The sequence below is a fragment of the Narcine bancroftii genome, chromosome 8, assembly GCF_036971445.1.
Source record: "Narcine bancroftii isolate sNarBan1 chromosome 8, sNarBan1.hap1, whole genome shotgun sequence".
In the NCBI taxonomy this organism is placed as follows: domain Eukaryota; kingdom Metazoa; phylum Chordata; class Chondrichthyes; order Torpediniformes; family Narcinidae; genus Narcine; species Narcine bancroftii.
The window spans coordinates 73,930,588-73,949,756 of NC_091476.1; the positions used below are offsets into that span (position 1 = coordinate 73,930,588).

Below are 19,169 nucleotides of genomic sequence, written 5' to 3' on the forward strand. Positions count from 1 at the left end.
TGACCCCGGGAGTGTGTGACGGGACGGTGCGGTGGGAGCTTCACTCTGTGTCTGACCCCGGGAGTGTGTGATGGGACAGTGCAGAGGGAGCTTCACTTTGTCTGACCCTGGGAGTGTGTGATGGGATGGTGCGGAGAGAGCTTCATTCTGTGTCTGACCCCGGAGTGTGTGATGGGATGGTGCGGAGAGAGCTTCATTCTGTGTCTGACCCCGGAGTGTGTGATGGAACGGTGTGGAGGGAGCTTCACTCTGTGTCTGACCCCGGGAGAGTGTGATGGGATGGTGCCAACGGAACTTCGGGAGTGTGTGATGGGAAGGTGCGGAGGGAGCTTCACTCAGTGCCTGAATCTTTATGAACCAGTGTGTTTTTTTCCAGGATTGAGTGAACAACATTAAGTCTGCAATCAGAACAGGGAATCACACCTGTCAACTTTGCAAGTCTTGTACCAATTTCCATACTCCCAGTACAGGACACCGTCTCTCCTCTTGCCCTGTCACAGAAGTACAAACAATCAGATCCGGATCTGTGACCCACTCCTGGGAATCAGTTATTCTATCTATATATATACACACACACACACACACACACACACAGACACACACACATATATAAATCTTTTATATAACCCCCACCCCTCCTCCCACCAACTCCTGAATCTGATCCCAGCCTGTATCCACTACTAACATGAACTAACTGCTTAAACCCTGGATCAGGCCCTAGCTGGTGACCAACTCCCAGCGATCTGTTATTTTTTACATTTTCTATATATAAACCACCCGAACCCCTATATCAGATCCCAACCTGTGACCCACTCCCGGGGATCTGTTATTCTCTATATAAACCACCCGAACCCCTATGTCAGATCCCAACCTGTGACCCACTCCCGGGGATCTGTTATTCTATATATAAACCCCCAAACCCCTGGATCAGATCCCAGCCTGTAACCCACCCCTGGGGATCTGTTATTCTATATATAAACCCATCTGAACCCCTGAATCAGACCCTAGCCTGTGACCCACTCCCGGGGATCTGTTATTCTATATATAAACCCCCCCCATAACTCCTGAATCAGACCCCAGCCTGTGACCCACTACCGGAGACCTGTTATTCTATATATAAACCACCCCAAACCCCTGGATCAGACCCCAGCCTGTGACCCACTCCCGGGGATCTGTTATTCTAATATAAACCCCCTGAACTCCTGAATCACACCCCAGCCTGTGACCCCACTCTGGGGAATGTTAATGTTTCTGTAAACCCTCCACCCCCCCCATGAATCCCTGGATCAGATCCCTGCCATAACCCTCTGGCAGAAAGACACCAAGGGAGGTTGGGGAAGAGTGATGACCCCCCTCCCCCACCCCCAGATGCTTACCTTGCTTTGTTCCTCTCTTTCTTCCGCATGCATCCAAATAGGTTTGTTCTCCCCTACAGGTGGTTAGAATGACATTGTCGGTCCGAGGCAAAGGTTTCCACATCACCAGCTCTCTCCTTACGCCTGCTAGTGGGAGTGTCTGCATTTATTGCCGATCTTTGTCTTTGTCTGACCCCTTGGAGTGTGTGATGGGATAGTGCAGAGGGAGCTCCACCCTGTGTCTGACCCCAGGAGTGTGTGACGGGACAGTGCGGTGTGGAGGGAGCTTCACTCTGTGTCTGACCCCGTGAGTGTGTGACAGGACGGTGGGGAGGGAGCTTCACTCTGTGTCTGACCCCGTGAGTGTGTGACAGGACGGTGGGGAGGGAGCTTCATTCTGTATCTGGCCCTGGGAGTGTGTGATAGGACGGTGCAGAGGGAGCTTCACTCTGTATCTGACCCTGGGAGTGTGTGATGGGACGGTGTGGAGGGAGATTCACTGTGTCTGACCCCGGGATTGTGCGATGGGATGGTACAGAGGGAGCCTCACTTACCACTAACTGAGCCAAATTCTTTCTCATGTGCTCTGGTTAAAATCTCCTTGTACAAGGATTCTGCCTCTCGATATTTGCCCTGTTTAAGGTAACAGGATGCCTGAGAGAAAAGGGGAAAAAGAAAAAGATTTTTTGAAGAAGGTTTATACAAAAGAACATCTGCTGTCTCTTAATTCTACCTTTCAAACCTTGCTATTACACAGGGAGGTTTCAATGCCATGGCTTCAGAATCTCCAGCAGGAACTGCAGGGCAGCCAGTTGTGGAGCAGAATGCGCTGCTGAACCCCTCTCTAATGCACAAAGCCCAGCTTAAACCAACAGCAATCTCGCCCTCAATGTCACCAAAACCAGAGCTGAGCGTTGACTTCAAGAGGGAAAACCAGAGGTTTATGACCCAGTGATCATTGTGGGAAATCAAGAGGCAGAGAGAGTGAGCAAATTTAAGTTCTTGGGAGTCACTATCTCGGTGGATCTTTCCTTGATCCAACACTCTAATGGCATCATGAAGAAAGCTCGTCACCACTTCTATTTCCTTGGGAGTTTGCAGAAGATTAGTAGGACATTGGTAACCCTGGCAAATTTCTACAGGGGTGTGGTGGAAAGTGCGCTAACTAGATGCATCACAGTCTGGTATGGAGACACCTATATCCCTGAGCGTAAAGCTCTGTAAAAGATAGTGGACACAGCCTAGAAGGACACAGGTAAAACCCTCCCCTTCATCGATAACGTCTATAGGGACTGCTGCATCTATAGGGAAATAGACAGTCAACGTTTCAGGTCAAAGCCCTACCTCAGGACTGAGGAAGGAGGCAGGCCACGTTAAAGAGGAGAAGGGCAGCACGATTAGTGTAGGGCAGCTTGGTTAGCCCAATACTGTTACAGCACCAGTGATCGGGACCAGGGATCGAATCCTGGGCTGTCTGTAAGGAGTTTGTACGTTCTCCCCATGTCTGCGTGGGATTCCCCCCCACCCTTCAAACAAAATGTACTGGGGGTTGTAGGTTAATTTGGGTGTAATTGGGCAGATGGGCACGTGGGCTGAAGGGGCTGGTTACCGTACTTTATGTCTAAATTGAATAAATTTTAAAATGTTAAAGTAAAAATTTTTAAAATGTAAAAATAAATCTTAAGTTAATTTAAAATGTAATTAAATTTAAGATTATAAAAACAATTTAAAAGGGACCCCACAGTGTTTGAAAATTGAAATTCAAATCGGAAATTGATCATCGAATCTTCTTGAAGATGACGTCATGTAGCCATTGAGCATGATGAGCAGGGGTAACATCCCTGCATCTGAGCAACGCCGCCCGCCTGGCCACAAGAGAAATAAAAGCTAATACATGAAGCTCAGATGGCATTAAAGTTATGTCACTCCAATAATATCAAATAATGCAGTTAAGGAATAAGGTTTAAAATTAACTTTAAAAAGAGCAGAGAAAGTCTGAAATACTTTGTTCCAATATTTCTCAAGACTGACATGGTCCAGGACAGATGAAGCATCTCCATTGTTTCATGTATCACAACGAGGGAATACATCTTAGATTTGTTCTCAGTGGTGGGTTTAGATTTTCATTTTTTTTCAAATAATAAAATAATATCTCAATACAAATATAATCTGATTAAAATGTGGAGAACCTTTAATCTAAGTGTAATGTATCATTTTGAATTTTAACATATTATCTGTGTTCTCTGTATTTTTGGATGTGAAATTTCAATATTAATAAAAATATTTAAAAGAGAGAAAATTTAAATTTAATATTTTTAAAAGATTATATGTAAAAATGTAAATTTAAAACATCTAGAAGTGTACGGGTGAGTAGGTGCTGGGTGAGCAGGGAGGGTGACGTACAGTTGGCGCCAGGCCCTTACCAGGTTGTTCTTCGTCTTGGCCACATTGGGGTCGTCGGGTCCTAGTCGGGACTCGTAGATCTCCAGGGCGTGCTGGTAGTACCTCTCCACCTCCTCATACTTGCCCTGGTTCTGGCACAGCAGAGCCAGGTTGTTCAGCTGCTTGGCCACATCCGGGTGGAACTTGCCTAAAACCTGGCCCCGCGTTTGGGGTGTGGGGAGGGAGGGAGAAACTGGACGTTTAACTCAAGCCCCTTCCATCTCTGTCCCAGAGCTTGTGACCACCACCCCCACCTGTGCCACGGGTTCATTGAGGTGCACTGGCAACTGTACTGAGCCAGTTGTAGACCTTGATCTCAATGGGGGGGGGGTACATTTAAATTTTTTTAAATTTAGACACGCAGCAGGGTAACAGGCCCTTCCAGCCCACGAGCCCATGCTGCCCAATTTACACCCAATTAACCTACAACTCCCGGTACATTTAAGAGGGTGGGAGGAAATCAGAGCTCCCGGAGGAAACCCACGAAGAGACGGGGAGAACGTGTGAACTCCTTACAGAGGTGGATTCTAACCCGGATCACTGGCACGGTAACAACGTTGCACTAACCGTGCCGCAGGTGGGGGCACAGACTGAAATCATCATGTCGTGAGCAGGAGAGATGTGCCTGGCAGTTAGCACAATGCTGGTACCGAGCCAGCCATCAGGACCAGGGTTCAAATCTGGTGCTATCCATGAAGAGCTCACCCTGCGTCTGCATGGGTTTTACCCAGGGGCTCCGGTTTCCTCCCACCCTTCAAAACGTACTGACCGGGTTGAATGTCGAAATATTTGAGCGGCACAGGCTGGTGGGCCGGAAGGGCCTGTTACTGTGCTGTATGTCTAAATTTAAATTTTAAGAAATTAACTAGACTTCACAGGGAAGGAAACCTATAAACACTGTTCCCGCTGAGCTGTGCGCGTGTGCTTGCAACCAGTCCACAAAGGACATTAATGTGCACACAAAAGGTTAGTTACCCAAAATAATGTAGTACAGGTGCCTAACCTTTTAACCAGGATCATTGGGACTGGACACCTGCTGTAGTTCGAAATCTTCCAGATTTTGGAATCATTTTAATTTCCATCCCTTTAATCCTGCCTGAGTCACCTTGCTGTATCCACTGCCCACCCCATTTCCTGAGTCATGCTGGTGTCTCTCTCCCCCTCACCACGAGTCAGCTGCCATTTCCACCCCCCTGCCTGCCTGAATCGTGCTGACACCTCTCCCACCCTCGCCCGCCCATCACACTGCTGTCTCACCCACCCACCCGCTTGAGTTGCGATGCCATCTCTCCCCCTCGCAACCCCCACCCCCCCCGCTGTACCAGCCGCTGGTACAGCAGTTTCAGCTCCGCGGGTGATTTTGGATAGCAATGATGGCCATTGACGGGCCAACCGAAAGCGCCGCGATAACTGGACGGGCATCAGTAAGGGTAATTCGGAGGCACCTAAAAAGTAGCGCATTGTGACAGGTTACACGGGAGTTGAGCGAGGGCCGCTTCAGGTCAATGTTTGGTGCTAAACTCCATCTTTGATGAGCAGATGTCATCTACCAAAAAAACTGCCAGTTTTTAGAATTCCGGATAAAAGATTAGGCACTTCCTGTAATTAATAATTATATTTTTTGAAAATAATCTCTTAGTTAACGGTTTCTATTAACTAGTTAGTCGGTTAAGCAAGTAGTTAATCATACCTGAATTGTGTTAAAACATGCTGATACAATTCAATCAGCTAAGTGAGATGGGCAGGGACAAAATTATCTTGAAGCAATTTCAAGTTTACATTTGCACAAGTATTCAATGCACTCAGACTTTTGTCACAGGGAAAAAAAATTTGCACCACATTAGATTTTTGTGCACACGAGAGTACTAAAAGTGCCCATAAAGTTTGAGAAGAGTTCAAAATGGGCCATAGCCATAAAAAAAGGTTAAGAATGACTGGTTTAGAGACATGGTTGAAATCTCACCAATGGGAACTGAGAATGTAATTAAATCTGTAGCACAAAACTTACTGGGTTGTTGTACAAACCCATTCAGTTTGGTAATGCCCGGCGGGGAGAAAAATCCAATATCCTTGCTGTCACCAGTACAACTGGCACTTAACTGCCTCGCAGGTTCAGGCAGCCGTGGAAGCGAGGCCGTTGGGGGTATTTAAGGCAGAGATCGACAAGTATTAGATTAGTCAGGGTTACTGGGAGAAAACAGGGAGGGAGGGCTGAGTGGGGCAGGCACTCCCAGGCCTGCGTGGGGCAACAAGTTGTGGGTGATGAGCGCTGGAGTCATGGCTGCCACCGCCTCATGGGTCGAGCGAGCTGCCTGACAGGTGTGCGGTGCCTTGTAGTGGTGTTCAGCTGCGCCTCACCCACCTTTTCCCTGATCTCCAGGGCCCTCTTGCAGAGCGGCTCGGCCTCCCGGTACTTCCCCCGCTTGCCGCACAGCACAGCTAGGTTGTTGAGGGTGGCTGCTACCTAGGAGAGGGCACACGAGGCTGGTTAGGGTCAGGGTGGGGCAGAGGGAAAGGAATCGAGGGCAGGAGAGGCGTGGGGAAGCCAGGGCTTGAAGGGGGTTGAAGAGAGGAGAACCAGGGCTCAGAGGGGTGAGGGAGTGGGAGACAGCCTGGAGCCTGGAGGGAGGGAGGGTGAAGAGAGATTGGAACGGGATGGGGGTGGGGGGGGGGGGGGAAGAGCCAGGATTGGTTGAGGGAGTGGGGGAAAGTTGGGGCCTGGGGTTTGGGAGACTGAGCAAGGTGAGGATCCATGGAGAGAGAGGGAAGAGGAAGGATCGGTCCATGTGGTCGGAGATGGAGAGGATACCCAGGGCGGGGAGGGAGTGAGGGGCAGGGATCTGCAGCAGGAAAGAGGGTGGAGACAGAGCAATTCCCCTTCCCACAGCCCCACTCACTGCCGGGTGGTCATGACCCAGGGTCTTCTCCCGAATATTGAGGGCATCGTTCAGGAGATGTGCCGCCTCCTTGTATTTGTTCTGGTCTCTGGTTTAGGGGGGGGGGGGGGAAATAAAACAGCAGTCAGTTTCTGAAACACCATGCAGGGCCTTCAGCCCATCTTCCCCTCACTCGCCCCCGGAACTGCACCAGCCCCCACACCTATCAATTCCCTCTGAAATCTCACTCACCCGAGACCCCGACCTCTGATTAGGAGCCCGCCCTCCCAAATTTTAGGGGAAGATGGGAGGGGTCCTACTCCTCATGAGGATCGCCCTCTCCCCTCCACTCCCTCCAAATCCTCATGAGAATCACCCTCTCCTCTCCACTCCCATCACTCCAAATCCTCATGAGGATCACCCTCTCCCCTCACTCCCCACACCACCCCAAGTCACTGCCCCATAGTTTCAGGACTCTTTTGTGGGTGAAATGTCTTCCGGATCGATTGGTTGCCCTTCAACCCATCAAATGTGTGCTAATCACCGTCCCTACCCCATTTGCGCCCATCCCATATGAATCTCCCGTCAACTCCTCTGCAAGGGAGGAGTCACGTGATGGAGTAGTGGCCGGTAGGGGAACTCCAGCCCTCTTCAGAAAAGTAAAAAAAAGATAGAGAAAAAACAAAGGCACTAACTCAGAAACCATAACAAAGTGAAAGTAAAAGTGTGGAGAAAATGGCAGTGAAGAAAGAAAAACCAAAAAAAACGGGAAGAAGAAGGAAGGACGTCGGAGGAGGAAGGTGAAGGCCTTACTGGTACGAGGAGGCTCACCGTGGAGAGAGAAGCCCGCTCCCTGAGGTCAGTGGAAGCCCTGAAATCGGGACTATAAAAATGGCTCACGGAGCCAAACAAAAGTGCGCAAGAGATGTAACAAGAACAAAAATGACAACAAACTATATATAAAGAAGAATAAAGTATAACTAAGAAAGGGAAGAAAGGAAGTAAGGAGAGAATTAAGAGAGTTAGCTTTGTTATATGTGAAGATTAAAATCTTTTCTGGGGGGCCAGGTGGGGAAGAATAACAGTCACTGCGAAATCAGTTGGCGCTTGCGAGCGGATTCGAATCCAAATGGAGAGAGGAGATGTGGTTGCCCGACAAGGGACAAAGGGCAACTCAGAAAGGGGAGGGACTATTGGGGTTAAAGGAATTTTAGATATGAGAATAGTGGAAATATTTTATGTTTTAGAAATGTTGTCTTATAATGTGTTCAAAAAAAGAAAGCAGAAATGGATAAGAAGGGAAGGTGGTGATGAGGAAACGGAAAGGAAAGATAAACAAAGTATGAAATGACTATGTTGAACTATATGAATTTAAATATTAATGGAATACATAACCAAATCAAAAGGGAAACTGTTAAATTTACTGAAAAAAGAAAAAATTGATATAGCATTCGTACAAGAAACACATCTAACTGAAATGGAACACAAGAAATTAAAGGGAGATTGGATAGGACATGTAACAGGAGCATCATATAATTCAAAAGCCAGAGGAGTAGCTATATTAATCAATAAAAATGTACCAATTAAAATAGAAGAGGAAATAATAGATCCAGCAGGGAGATATGTAATGATAAAATGTCAGATATATACAGAATTTTGGAATTTACTCAATGTATACTCACCTAATGAAGAAGATCAAAAATTTATGCAAGATATCTTTTTGAAGATAGCAGATATGCAAGGGAACATAGTAATAGGAGGGGATTTCAACCTTAATTTGGACTCAAACATGGATAAAACTGGAAAAAAAAACTAACAGAAAGAACAAAGTAACCAAATTTATAATTAAATTGATGCAAGAAATGCAACTTTTGGATATATGGAGGAAACAACACCCAAAGGAAAAGGAATATTCATATTATTCGGGTAGACATAAAACATACTCAAGGATAGACCTATTCCTGTTATCAGCCCACATTCAAGGGAGAGTTAGGAAAACGGAATATAAAGCTAGACTATTATCGGACCACTCACCCCTGTTATTGACAATAGAGTTAGAGGACATCCCACCAAGAATGTATAGATGGAGATTAAACTCCATGCTACTTAAAAGACAAGATTTTAGAGAATTAATTGAACGACAAATTAAAATGTACTTTGAAATAAATACGGAATCAGTGAAAGATAAGTTTATACTATGGGATGCAATGAAAGCGTTCATCAGAGGGCAAATAATAAGTTATGTAACTAAGATGAAGAAGGACTACAATCGGGAAACAGAACAGTTGGAAAGGGAAATAGCAAATATAGAAAAAGAATTAGCAATAAAGGAAGACACAACTAAAAGAAGAGAATTGGCAGATAAAAAAATAAAATATGAAACACTACAAACATATAAGGTGGAGAAGAACATAATGAAGACAAAACAAATATTATGAGCTAGGAGAAAAAACGCACAAAATTCTAGCATGGCAGCTTAAGACAGAACAAACTAAAAGAATGGTATTGGCATTAAGGAAAAAGGACAAACAAATTACATATAATCCAACGGAAATCAATGAAAACTTCAGGGAATTCTACGAGCCACTATATCAAATGAAGGGAAAGAAGACAAAATAGATGAATTTTTAACTAAAATTGAACTACTAAAATTACAAATAGAGGAACAAAATAAATTAACAGAACCATTTGGAATAGTAGAAATACAAGAGATAATAAAAAAAACTACCAAATAATAAAACACCAGGAGAATATGGATTCCCAATAGAATTCTATAAAACATTTAAAGACTTATTAATTCCTCCCCTCCTGGAAGTAATCAACCAGATTGATAAAACACAAAGCATACCAGATTCATGCAAAACAGCAATAATTACAGTAATACCAAAGACAGGGAAAGATCCACTTGTACCAGCGTCATATAGACCAATATCTCTACTTAACACAGATTATAAGATAATAGCTAAACTATTAGCAAACAGATTAGCCGACTATGTACCAAAAATAGTAAATCTAGACCAAACTGGATTTATTAAAAAAAGACGAACAACAGACAATATTTGTAAATTTATTAACTTAATTCATGCAGTAGAAGGAAATAAAACTCCAACAGTTGCGGTTGCTTTTGATGCAGAGAAGGCCTTTGACAGAGTAGAACGGAATTATTTATTCAAAGTACTACAAAAATTCAGCCTACCAGAGAAATATATTAATTGGATTAAAGCATTATATAAGGGGCCATTGGCGAAAATGACAGTAAATGGATATATATCAAAACAATTTAACTTAAGCAGATCAACAAGGCAGGGATGTCCACTATCTCCCTCGCTGTTCGCGTTAGCGATAGAACCACTAGCAGAACTGATAAGAACAGAAAATAAAATAAGAGGGATAAATATAAAAGAGAAGGAATATAAAATCAGTCTATTTGCAGATGACGTTATAGTATACTTAACAGAACCAGAAATATCAATAAAAGAATTACATAAGAAATTGAAGGAATATGGAGAAGCATTGGGGTACAAGATCAACGCAAATAAAAATGAAGCAATGTCAATGAATAATGCGGATTTCGCAAAGTTTAAGAAAGAATCGCCATTTAGATGGCAAACACAAGCAATGCGATACCTAGGTATACAACTAAATAAAAACCTCGGCCATCTATATAAACTCAATTACCATCCATTAATGAAAAAATTACAAGACGACTTAGAGCATTGGAAAGAATTACCACCAACACTGATAGGAAGGATAAACTGTATTAAAATGAATATTTTCCCAAGGACACAATACTTATTTCAGTCATTACCAATACACCTAACAGAGAAATTCTTCAAGGAGTTAAAGAAAATAATAAGGAAATTCTTATGGAAAGGGGGAAACCGAAGATAGCACTAGATAAATTAACAGAATGGTACAAACAAGGAGGCTTACAACTACCAAATTTTAAGAATTATTATAGAGCCGCACAATTAAGATACCTATCAGATTTTTATCAAACAAGGCAAAAACCAGATTGGACCAGATTAGAACAAGATAAAATAGGGGAGAAGATACCTGAACATATACTATATAAATGGGATGAAAAATTGGTGCAACGTAGGAATTCACCGGTATTGCATCATCTGCTCAACATTTGTAAAAAGATTCATGTAGAAAGGAATAAAACAAATTACCAACTACCAAAACTAATATTGACGCAAAATCAGCTAATCCCTTTCACAATAGATAACCTTTCCTTCAGAGAATGGGAGAGAAAAGGGATCAAAAGAATAGAAAATTGTTTTTCAGGAAATAAATTATTATCCTTTGAACAAATGAAGGATAAATATAATATAACTCACGATACAGTGTTGGCATACTACCAACTGAAAACCTACTTCAAGGACAAATTGGGAAACAGTCTGAGGTTACCAGAAGGAAGCAATTTTGAATATGTGATTACAGACACAATGATAATTAAAAAATTTGTAATAAACATGTACATCAAACTGCAAGAAAAGGAGAACGAGGAAACAAACGGTAAACCTAAACAAAATTCGGAACAAGATCTAAACATAAAGATAAAGAATGAAACATGGGAGAAGCTATGCTCCGGAACTATGAGAAATACAATAAACACGAGGTTACGCGTGATACTATATAACTGGATACACAGGCTGTACATCACACCTCAAAAGTTAAATAAATGGGACCCAACAGTATCAGACAGATGTTTTCGCTGTAAAAAGGAAATGGAAAGAACAATTCATGCAATTTGGACACGTGAGAAAGTGAAAAAATTTTGGGAAGATCTAAACCAGATATTAAATAAAATCACAAAAAGCAATATACCAAAAAACCCAGAGATCTTCCTCCTAAGTAATATAAGAAACAAAGAATTTGGACTCGATTTGGATGGAGCACTAAAAAGATTTGTTAGGATAGCCCTAGCTGTAGCAAAAAAATGTATTATGTCAACCTGGAAATTAGAAGACAACTTGAGAATACCACAATGGTATATAGAAATGAAATTCTATTAGAAAAAATAACATATAATTTAAGAAATAACATTACAATATTCAAACAAATATGGGAGCCATACATGAAACACAATAGAGAAATCCTACCATGGACTTCCACCACCTAAAATGACAGAAGGAGAAGATGACGAAAAGAACTGACCCAGTAAAATTTCTTGTTTATTTTTATTAAGTGACAACATTGTTTAACGGGTTTAATGTATCTGATAGATTGAACTTCAAATAAATGGGGAAGGGGGTGAGGGAGGGAAGGAAGGGAGGGGGGAAAAAGGGGGAAGAAAATGACACTGTATATATTTAAGAAGAAAAATGTATGTATCTTGGTCAATATGGTTTATAGTGTGAAAAATAAAAAATTAAAAAAAAACTCCTCTGCAAGGATGTGCCAACTCCACGAAGACAGCGACAGAGCTGGGGATCGATCTCAGGTCTCGTTGGGAGGGAGTGGCGATGTGGCCTACCTGTACACCAGGGCCAGGATGTTGAGCATGGTGGCCACGTCAGGGTGGTCGTGCCCAGACGTTTTCTCCAGGTCCTCCAGCGCCTGTTTGCACAGTGGCACGGCCACCTCGTAGCGCCCCTGCGATGCGTACTGGATCACCAGGTTGTGCAGTGTCCGCAGCCGGGCAGGGATCTCATAGCCACCGTGCTGGGCTGCGTCCCCCATTGTGTGAGGCTGATGTCCTGGGAGGGCAAGGGGAGAGGGGGAGTGGGGCCAGAGAGAGAGAGGTTGGCAAGGGGAACAGGGGAAAATGGGGTCAGAGCGAGAGGAGGAAGGGGGGGGGGGAAGAGCAAGATCTTTTAATTAAAAAAAAATTTAGACATACAGCATGGTAACAGGCCCTTCTGGCCCACAAGCCCTTCTGGCCCACAAGCCCTTCTGGCCCACAAGCCCTTCTGGCCCACAAGCCCTTCTGGCCCACAAGCCCTTCTGGCCCACAAGCCCTTCTGGCCCACAAGCCCTTCTGGCCCACAAGCCCTTCTGGCCCACAAGCCCTTCTGGCCCACAAGCCCTTCTGGCCCACAAGCCCTTCTGGCCCACAAGCCCTTCTGGCCCACAAGCCCTTCTGGCCCACAAGCCCTTCTGGCCCACAAGCCCTTCTGGCCCACAAGCCCTTCTGGCCCACAAGCCCTTCTGGCCCACAAGCCCTTCTGGCCCACAAGCCCTTCTGGCCCACAAGCCCTTCTGGCCCACAAGCCCTTCTGGCCCACAAGCCCTTCTGGCCCACAAGCCCTTCTGGCCCACAAGCCTGTGTCACTCAATTTACACCCAATTGACCCATAACACTGTTGTGTTTTGAACAGTGGGAGGAAACTGGAGCCCACGGAGGAAACCCACACAAACTCGGGGAGAACATACAAGCTCCTTACAGACAGTGCGGGATTTGAACCTGGTCGCTGTAAAGGCATTGTGCTAACCATGCCATCGTAAGATTGATCTCCCATCCTACATGCACAAATCCTGCATCCCCTGACCAAGTCTCACCCTCCCCCCCCACTTCCTCTCTTGTCATGGAGCTCTCAGATCACACCGCACCATACACCCTGGCCCCATTTATCTCTATAACCCCCCACTCCCACCCCCCACCCCCCAAACCCATGTGTGCCCAGTACAGAATCCCTGCTTCCAACCGATAGAATTTCTCTCAGCTGGACCCAATCACCCCTCCAGTTGACTCCAGCACCACAGCTGCTTCACCCCAATCGCCTGCACTGAGCTGGTCAAGACCCGCACCTTGTGACTGTTCTTCCTCATTGGGGAACAGGTCGTCGAGAGTTTCCTTCCCAGAATCCCCGTTCTTCTCCTCCTGTGGATAGAAAAGAGAACCAATTTAAAATTCAATTTATCGTTTTTTTTTAAATTTACACCTCCAGCATGGTATTAGGCCAATTCGGCCCAACAAGTCCATGCCACCCAATGTACACCCCATTAACCTATACCCCCATACGCTTTTTTGAAGAGTGGTAGGAAACCCACGCAGACACGGGGAGAACATACAAACACCTGACAGACTGCGTCGGAATTTTTTTAAAAAAAACTTTATTTAAAATTTTATGACATGAATGAAATAAAAATTACATTTAAAGAAATAATAAAAAATAAGATAATAAAAATTAGAATACTACATCATTAAACTACACAAATTAACCCCCCCAATAATTATAACACAACATTAATCATCTAATTTAAAATTAGTCCAATCCTCCCCCCCAAAATAAAGAGTGAAGAATTAATTAACAATATTGTAAATAAAATAGAAAAAACCCCACTTACAAAAAAAGGATAAAACTTAGCAACAAAATAAAAATTACTAACAACAAAAAATATATCAATACTAAAATAATACCCTTAAACATATATTTAAATCAAACAAAATACATGTATTTAACAAATGAAATCCACTTTAAAACTAAGTTCAAATATTAAAATCATATATCAACCACATATCTGTTATTCAAAAAAATCATAATTAATAATACATAAATATAGAATTTCCATTAATACCAAGTTTCCTTTATAATTCATCGAGAGAACAAAAACATCCCTTAGAAAAACAATCAGATAAACTTTTTATTCCCTTCCCCTCCCCTTATATAAAAAAAGAAAAAAGTTCAAACTCTTATAAAATTCTCCATATTCTTCATTTATAACATCTTCAAAATTCTCTATCGAAATTAACTTAATTTTATTAAACTCTTCTCCCTCAATGTATTTGTACTTAATTTTCTTCTTTTTCTTCTTATCACCTTTCCCCTCATCTTCCTCTTCATCTAATTCAACATCCTCAATTTTTGACTTATTATCTTCTGTGACATCATCCTCTTAAAAAAGAAAGAAAAAAGAGAAACCCCCCCCAAAAAAAAAGAAAAAAGGAGAGAAAAAAAACCTCCTAATTCCCTCAATTACAATCAGAAAACAAAAAGAGTTAAAAAAAAATTATTTATTTAAAAAACCTTCACTTGTTAACCCAAAAATTAAAAAGAAAAAAAAACAGGTCGGAGGTCACAACTACCTCCTCCTGTTTAAACCACCCAAAGCGGTAACTCCCCCAAAATATTGGGTGTGAGATAACTCACAGGTAGCTGATGACTTCTGGAAACTAGTGCCCACCCAGTTCCCTCTCCCAACTCCCATTTCATTAAACTATCATCATTATTTAAACTATTTAAACTCTTCTCAAAAAAAAGATAAAAGATTTTTTTTTTTTTAAATCAACGTTACCACTTCGGTCACCATTGCTTCCATTTCTTTTAAAAAACTGGATCCCACCTTACATCTCTACTCTCTTTGGAGACCTTGAAGGACTACATCGTTCCTGAAACTGCATGATTGGTAGAGACTGAGCAAAGTCCATAACCTCTTTAGGATTGTCAAAGAACTTTAGCTAATTTCCATCCTAAAAAATCTTCAGTACTGCAGAATACCTGAATGTTCCCTTATGTCTTTTTTTCCACAACCGTTCTTTCACAGAATTAAATTCGCGTCGTTGAAACATAATTTCTTGACTCAAATCTTGATAGAAGAAAACAGGATTATTCTGAACCATCAAAGGAGATCTATTTTGCTGGGCATTTCTAATAGCCGTACGTAAAATTGTCTCTCTGTCACAATAGTTTAAACAACGGATCAAAACAGATCTTGGATTCTGTCCTGAAAAAGATTTTCTTCTTAAAACTCTATAAGCACATTCCAGTATTCAGGGAATTTATCCTGTCCTAACACTCGTGGAATCCATTCAGTAAAAAATTTTCTTGGATCTGGTCCTTCTATGCCTTCTGGCAAACCAACAATTTTCACGTTGTTCCATCTAGATTGATTCTCCAAATAATCAACCTTTTTTGCTAAATTTTTATTTTGGATCTGCAATGTTTCAATTATTCTATTTTCATCTTGCAGTTGATCCTGTGCATCGACTAAACCTTGATCACACATTTCAAATCTTTCAATGGTTTCAAGCTTAAAAGTTCCATTAATGACTTCCGCCATCGCATTAATCTTGGAAATAAACAGGTTCACAAAATTAGCAAAGTGACTCGATACAGAATATATCTTATCTTCAAGATCCTTAACAAACATTTCAACAGAAGTAGATTCAGGCATAATGGGGTCTTGCTGTTCCTTAGAGACCACGGGATCTTCTGTCCCTTCCCTTAATTTAGTATCTTTTCTAGCAGTTTGACTTCGTATAAAAATCCCTCTCAAAGTCCCCCCAGCAATGCCAGGAGACTGAAGATCAGGGTTATCTTTAAGCCAAATCTCTTTAATCATCTTCACTGAATCGATGTCTGGAAAAACCGTTGTAATTGAAGATGCATTTTGTAGCGCCACCACTGTAGCAGTTGAATGACAACTCTTTAACTCTCCAGCTGGTGGCGCCCCAGCTGATTCAACTGTCAAGACCTCAGCAGCAACACCTGCAGTGGCAACCGTGCGAAACACTGGCACCCGTCAAGCCCCTTGTTCTGAAAGCTGTTGAGTGCGACCTTCAGAGAGCCTCACTGGCTTAAAACAAAGCTTCAATGCCGAACTCTGCACATCCTCCTCTGGATCCATTCTACGTTGAGACCTGGCTTCTTGTAAACAAGTAGGCTCAGACAATTTCGGAAAATGTAGTTTTTTAACAGTCTGTTGATATTTTCTTTTACCTTTTTTTTTTGCATATAAACCATTAGGCACTAATCCAACACCTCTTATTATTTATAAACTTTCAAAAGAACTTTAACGGGCACTTAAAGACAAAACAATAAATCAGAGTCAGGAGAGGTCTGGAAGGCACGTCTGTTCCCTACGCCATCTTGCCACGCCCCCCCCCCCCCCCCCCCCGACTGCGTCGGATTTGATCCTGGTCCCGACTGGTGGCGCGGTAAAGGCATACCGCTAACCGGTTTGCCAACCATGCTGCCCTTTAATTAAGTTCCCTCCACACTGTCGCATCACACACTCTTGGGGTCAGACACAGAGTGAAGCTCCCTCTGCACCTTCCTGTCACACACACCCAGGGTCAGACACAGGGTGAAGCCTCCTTCACATTCCTGGGGTTGGGCACAACATGAATCAGCCAAAAAATAAGTTCAAAACATTCTAGTTCAATTTTATGTGCATCATGGTGTTTATCAAGGTGTAGTGAAAAGCTTCATTTTGCTCACTATCCAGCGAATCTATCCACAAGTACAGCAAATAAAGCATAAAACAGATTGTGGGTTCACAGAGATCAGATTGAATGGAGCAAGGAAAACATTTTACTGGTATAAGGTGGACTGATATAAACTACCTTGATAGTTCACAAGACCACAAGATCTAGAAGGAGGCCCATTGGCCCATCGAGTCTGCCCTCCCATTCTAATCATGAGTTGATCCATCCACCCACCCAGCCCCACTCCCTGCCTTCTTCCCATAACCCTCGATGTCCTGACTAATGAAATACTGTCAATCTCTGCCTTAAGTACCCCCAAAGACCTCACTTCCACAGCTGCCTGTTGCCACACGTTCCACAGATTCACGACCCTCTGACTAAAGACATTTCTTCATGTCTCTGTTTTAAATTCACGCTCTTTTACCTTGAAGTTGTGCCCTCTTGTCCTAGCCTCCCCGACCGTGGGAAACATCCTCATCAAATCGACTCTGTCCAGGCCTTTCAGCAGTCAAAATGCCTCTAGGAGGCATCCCCTCGACCATCTGCACTCCAACGAGTACAGTCCAAGTTCTGACAATTGTTTCTCATGTTAACCCTTTAATTCCTGGTCTCATTCTAGAACCATAGAACACTATAGCGCAGAAACAGGTGCCTTTGGCACTTCTAATCTAGCCCAAACTTTTTTTTTGCCTAATCCCACTGACCTGCACCCAGTCCATACCCCTGCCATCTCATTACCTGTCCAAATTCTTATTAACTGTTAAAATTGAGCCCACATTCACCACTTCACCTGGCAGCTCATTCCACACTCCCACCACTTTCTGTGTGAAGAACTTCCACTAAAACTTTTCCCCTTTCACCCTTAACCCATGTTCTCTGGTTTGTATCTCATCCACCCTCAGGTGGGAAAAGCGACCGACATTTACTCTGTCTGTCCCCTCATAACTTTAAATACCTCAATCAAATCTCCCCTCATTTTTCTACACTCCAGGGAATAAAATCCTAACCTGTTTAACCTTTCCCAATAACTCAGTTCCTGAAGTCCAGGCAACATCCTAGTAAATCTTCTCTGCCCTCTTTCTATCTTATTGATATCTTTCCTGTAGTTTGGTGTTCAAAACTAAACACAATTCTCCAAATTTGGCCTCACCAATGTCTTATACAACTTTATCATAACATCCCAACTCCTGTACTCAATTCTTTGATTTATGAAGGCCAATGTGCCAAAAGCTCTCTTTACGACTCTGTCCATCTGTGACACCACTTTCAGGGAATTTTCTTTCTGTATTCCCAGATCCCTCTGTTCTACTGCACTCCTCAGTGCCCAACCATTCACTGTGTACTTCCATTCTTGGTTTGTCCTCTAAAATGCAACACTTCACACTTGTCTGCATTAAACTCCATCAGCCATTTGTCCAACTGGTCCAGATCCCTCTGCAAGCTTTGAAAACCTTCCTCACTGTCCACAACGCCTCCAATCTTAGTGTCATCTGCAAACTTGCTGATCTAATTTCCTACACGATCATCTAGATCATTGATATAAATGAAAAACAACAATGGTCTCAGCACCGATCCCTGAGGCACCACTATTCACCGGCCTACAGTCTGAGATGCATCATCCACCAGTACTCTCTGGCTTCTCCTGTCTACCCATTGTCGAATCCACTTCATCATGACTTCATGTCTGAACCTTCCTAAGTAACGTCCCATGTTGGATCTCTTCAAAGGCATTACCAAAGTCCATGAAGTCAACATTCACAGATTTCCTTTGTCAAGTTTATAAGATTGGTTAAACATGACCTACTTTGCACAAAGCCATGTTGACTATCCCTAATCAGTCCCTGGCTGTCAAAATAACTGTATATCTGATCTTTTAGAACACTTTTTTTTAATTTTTTTATTTTCCACACTATAAACCACTTTGATCAAGATGCACACATTTTTCTTTTCAAATATATACAGTGTCGTTTTCACCCCCACCTCCCATCTCACCCTCCCTACCTCCCCCCCCCCATCCATTTAAAGTACAGAATCTAAGATACATTAAACCAGTCAAACAATGTTGTCACTCAATAAAAATAAACAAGAAATTCCACTGAGTCAATTCTTTTCATTTCCTTCTCCTTCTGTCATTTTAGGTGGTAGATGTCCCCGGTAGGTTTTCTCTATTGTGTTTCATGTATGGCTCCCATATTTGTTCAAATATTTTAATATTATTTCTTAAATTATGTTTTTTTTTCTAATGGAATACATTTATTCATTTCTATATACCATTGTTGTATTCTCAAGTTATTTTCTAATTTCCAGGCTGACATAATACATTTTTTTGCTACAGCTAGG

General features: G+C 42.8%; 1 protein-coding gene across 8 annotated transcripts in view; it reads right to left on the bottom strand.

The window, feature by feature from the left end:
- The window catches only part of LOC138740875 (kinesin light chain 2-like), a 61,600-nt gene that overhangs the window by 25,915 nt on the left and 16,516 nt on the right, over positions 1–19,169 (bottom strand). For all 8 annotated transcript variants that reach the window (XM_069894128.1, XM_069894122.1, XM_069894125.1 and 5 more), the window contains 8 exons: positions 13,430–13,502; positions 12,156–12,378; positions 6,695–6,782; positions 6,160–6,261; positions 3,779–3,952; positions 1,910–2,009; positions 1,377–1,429; positions 424–491 (listed from right to left, as the gene is read on the bottom strand). In XM_069894128.1, coding sequence (XP_069750229.1) covers positions 424–491; positions 1,377–1,429; positions 1,910–2,009; positions 3,779–3,952; positions 6,160–6,261; positions 6,695–6,782; positions 12,156–12,378; positions 13,430–13,502 — 881 coding nt within the window. The remainder of the gene's footprint in view (positions 1–423; positions 492–1,376; positions 1,430–1,909; positions 2,010–3,778; positions 3,953–6,159; positions 6,262–6,694; positions 6,783–12,155; positions 12,379–13,429; positions 13,503–19,169) is intronic.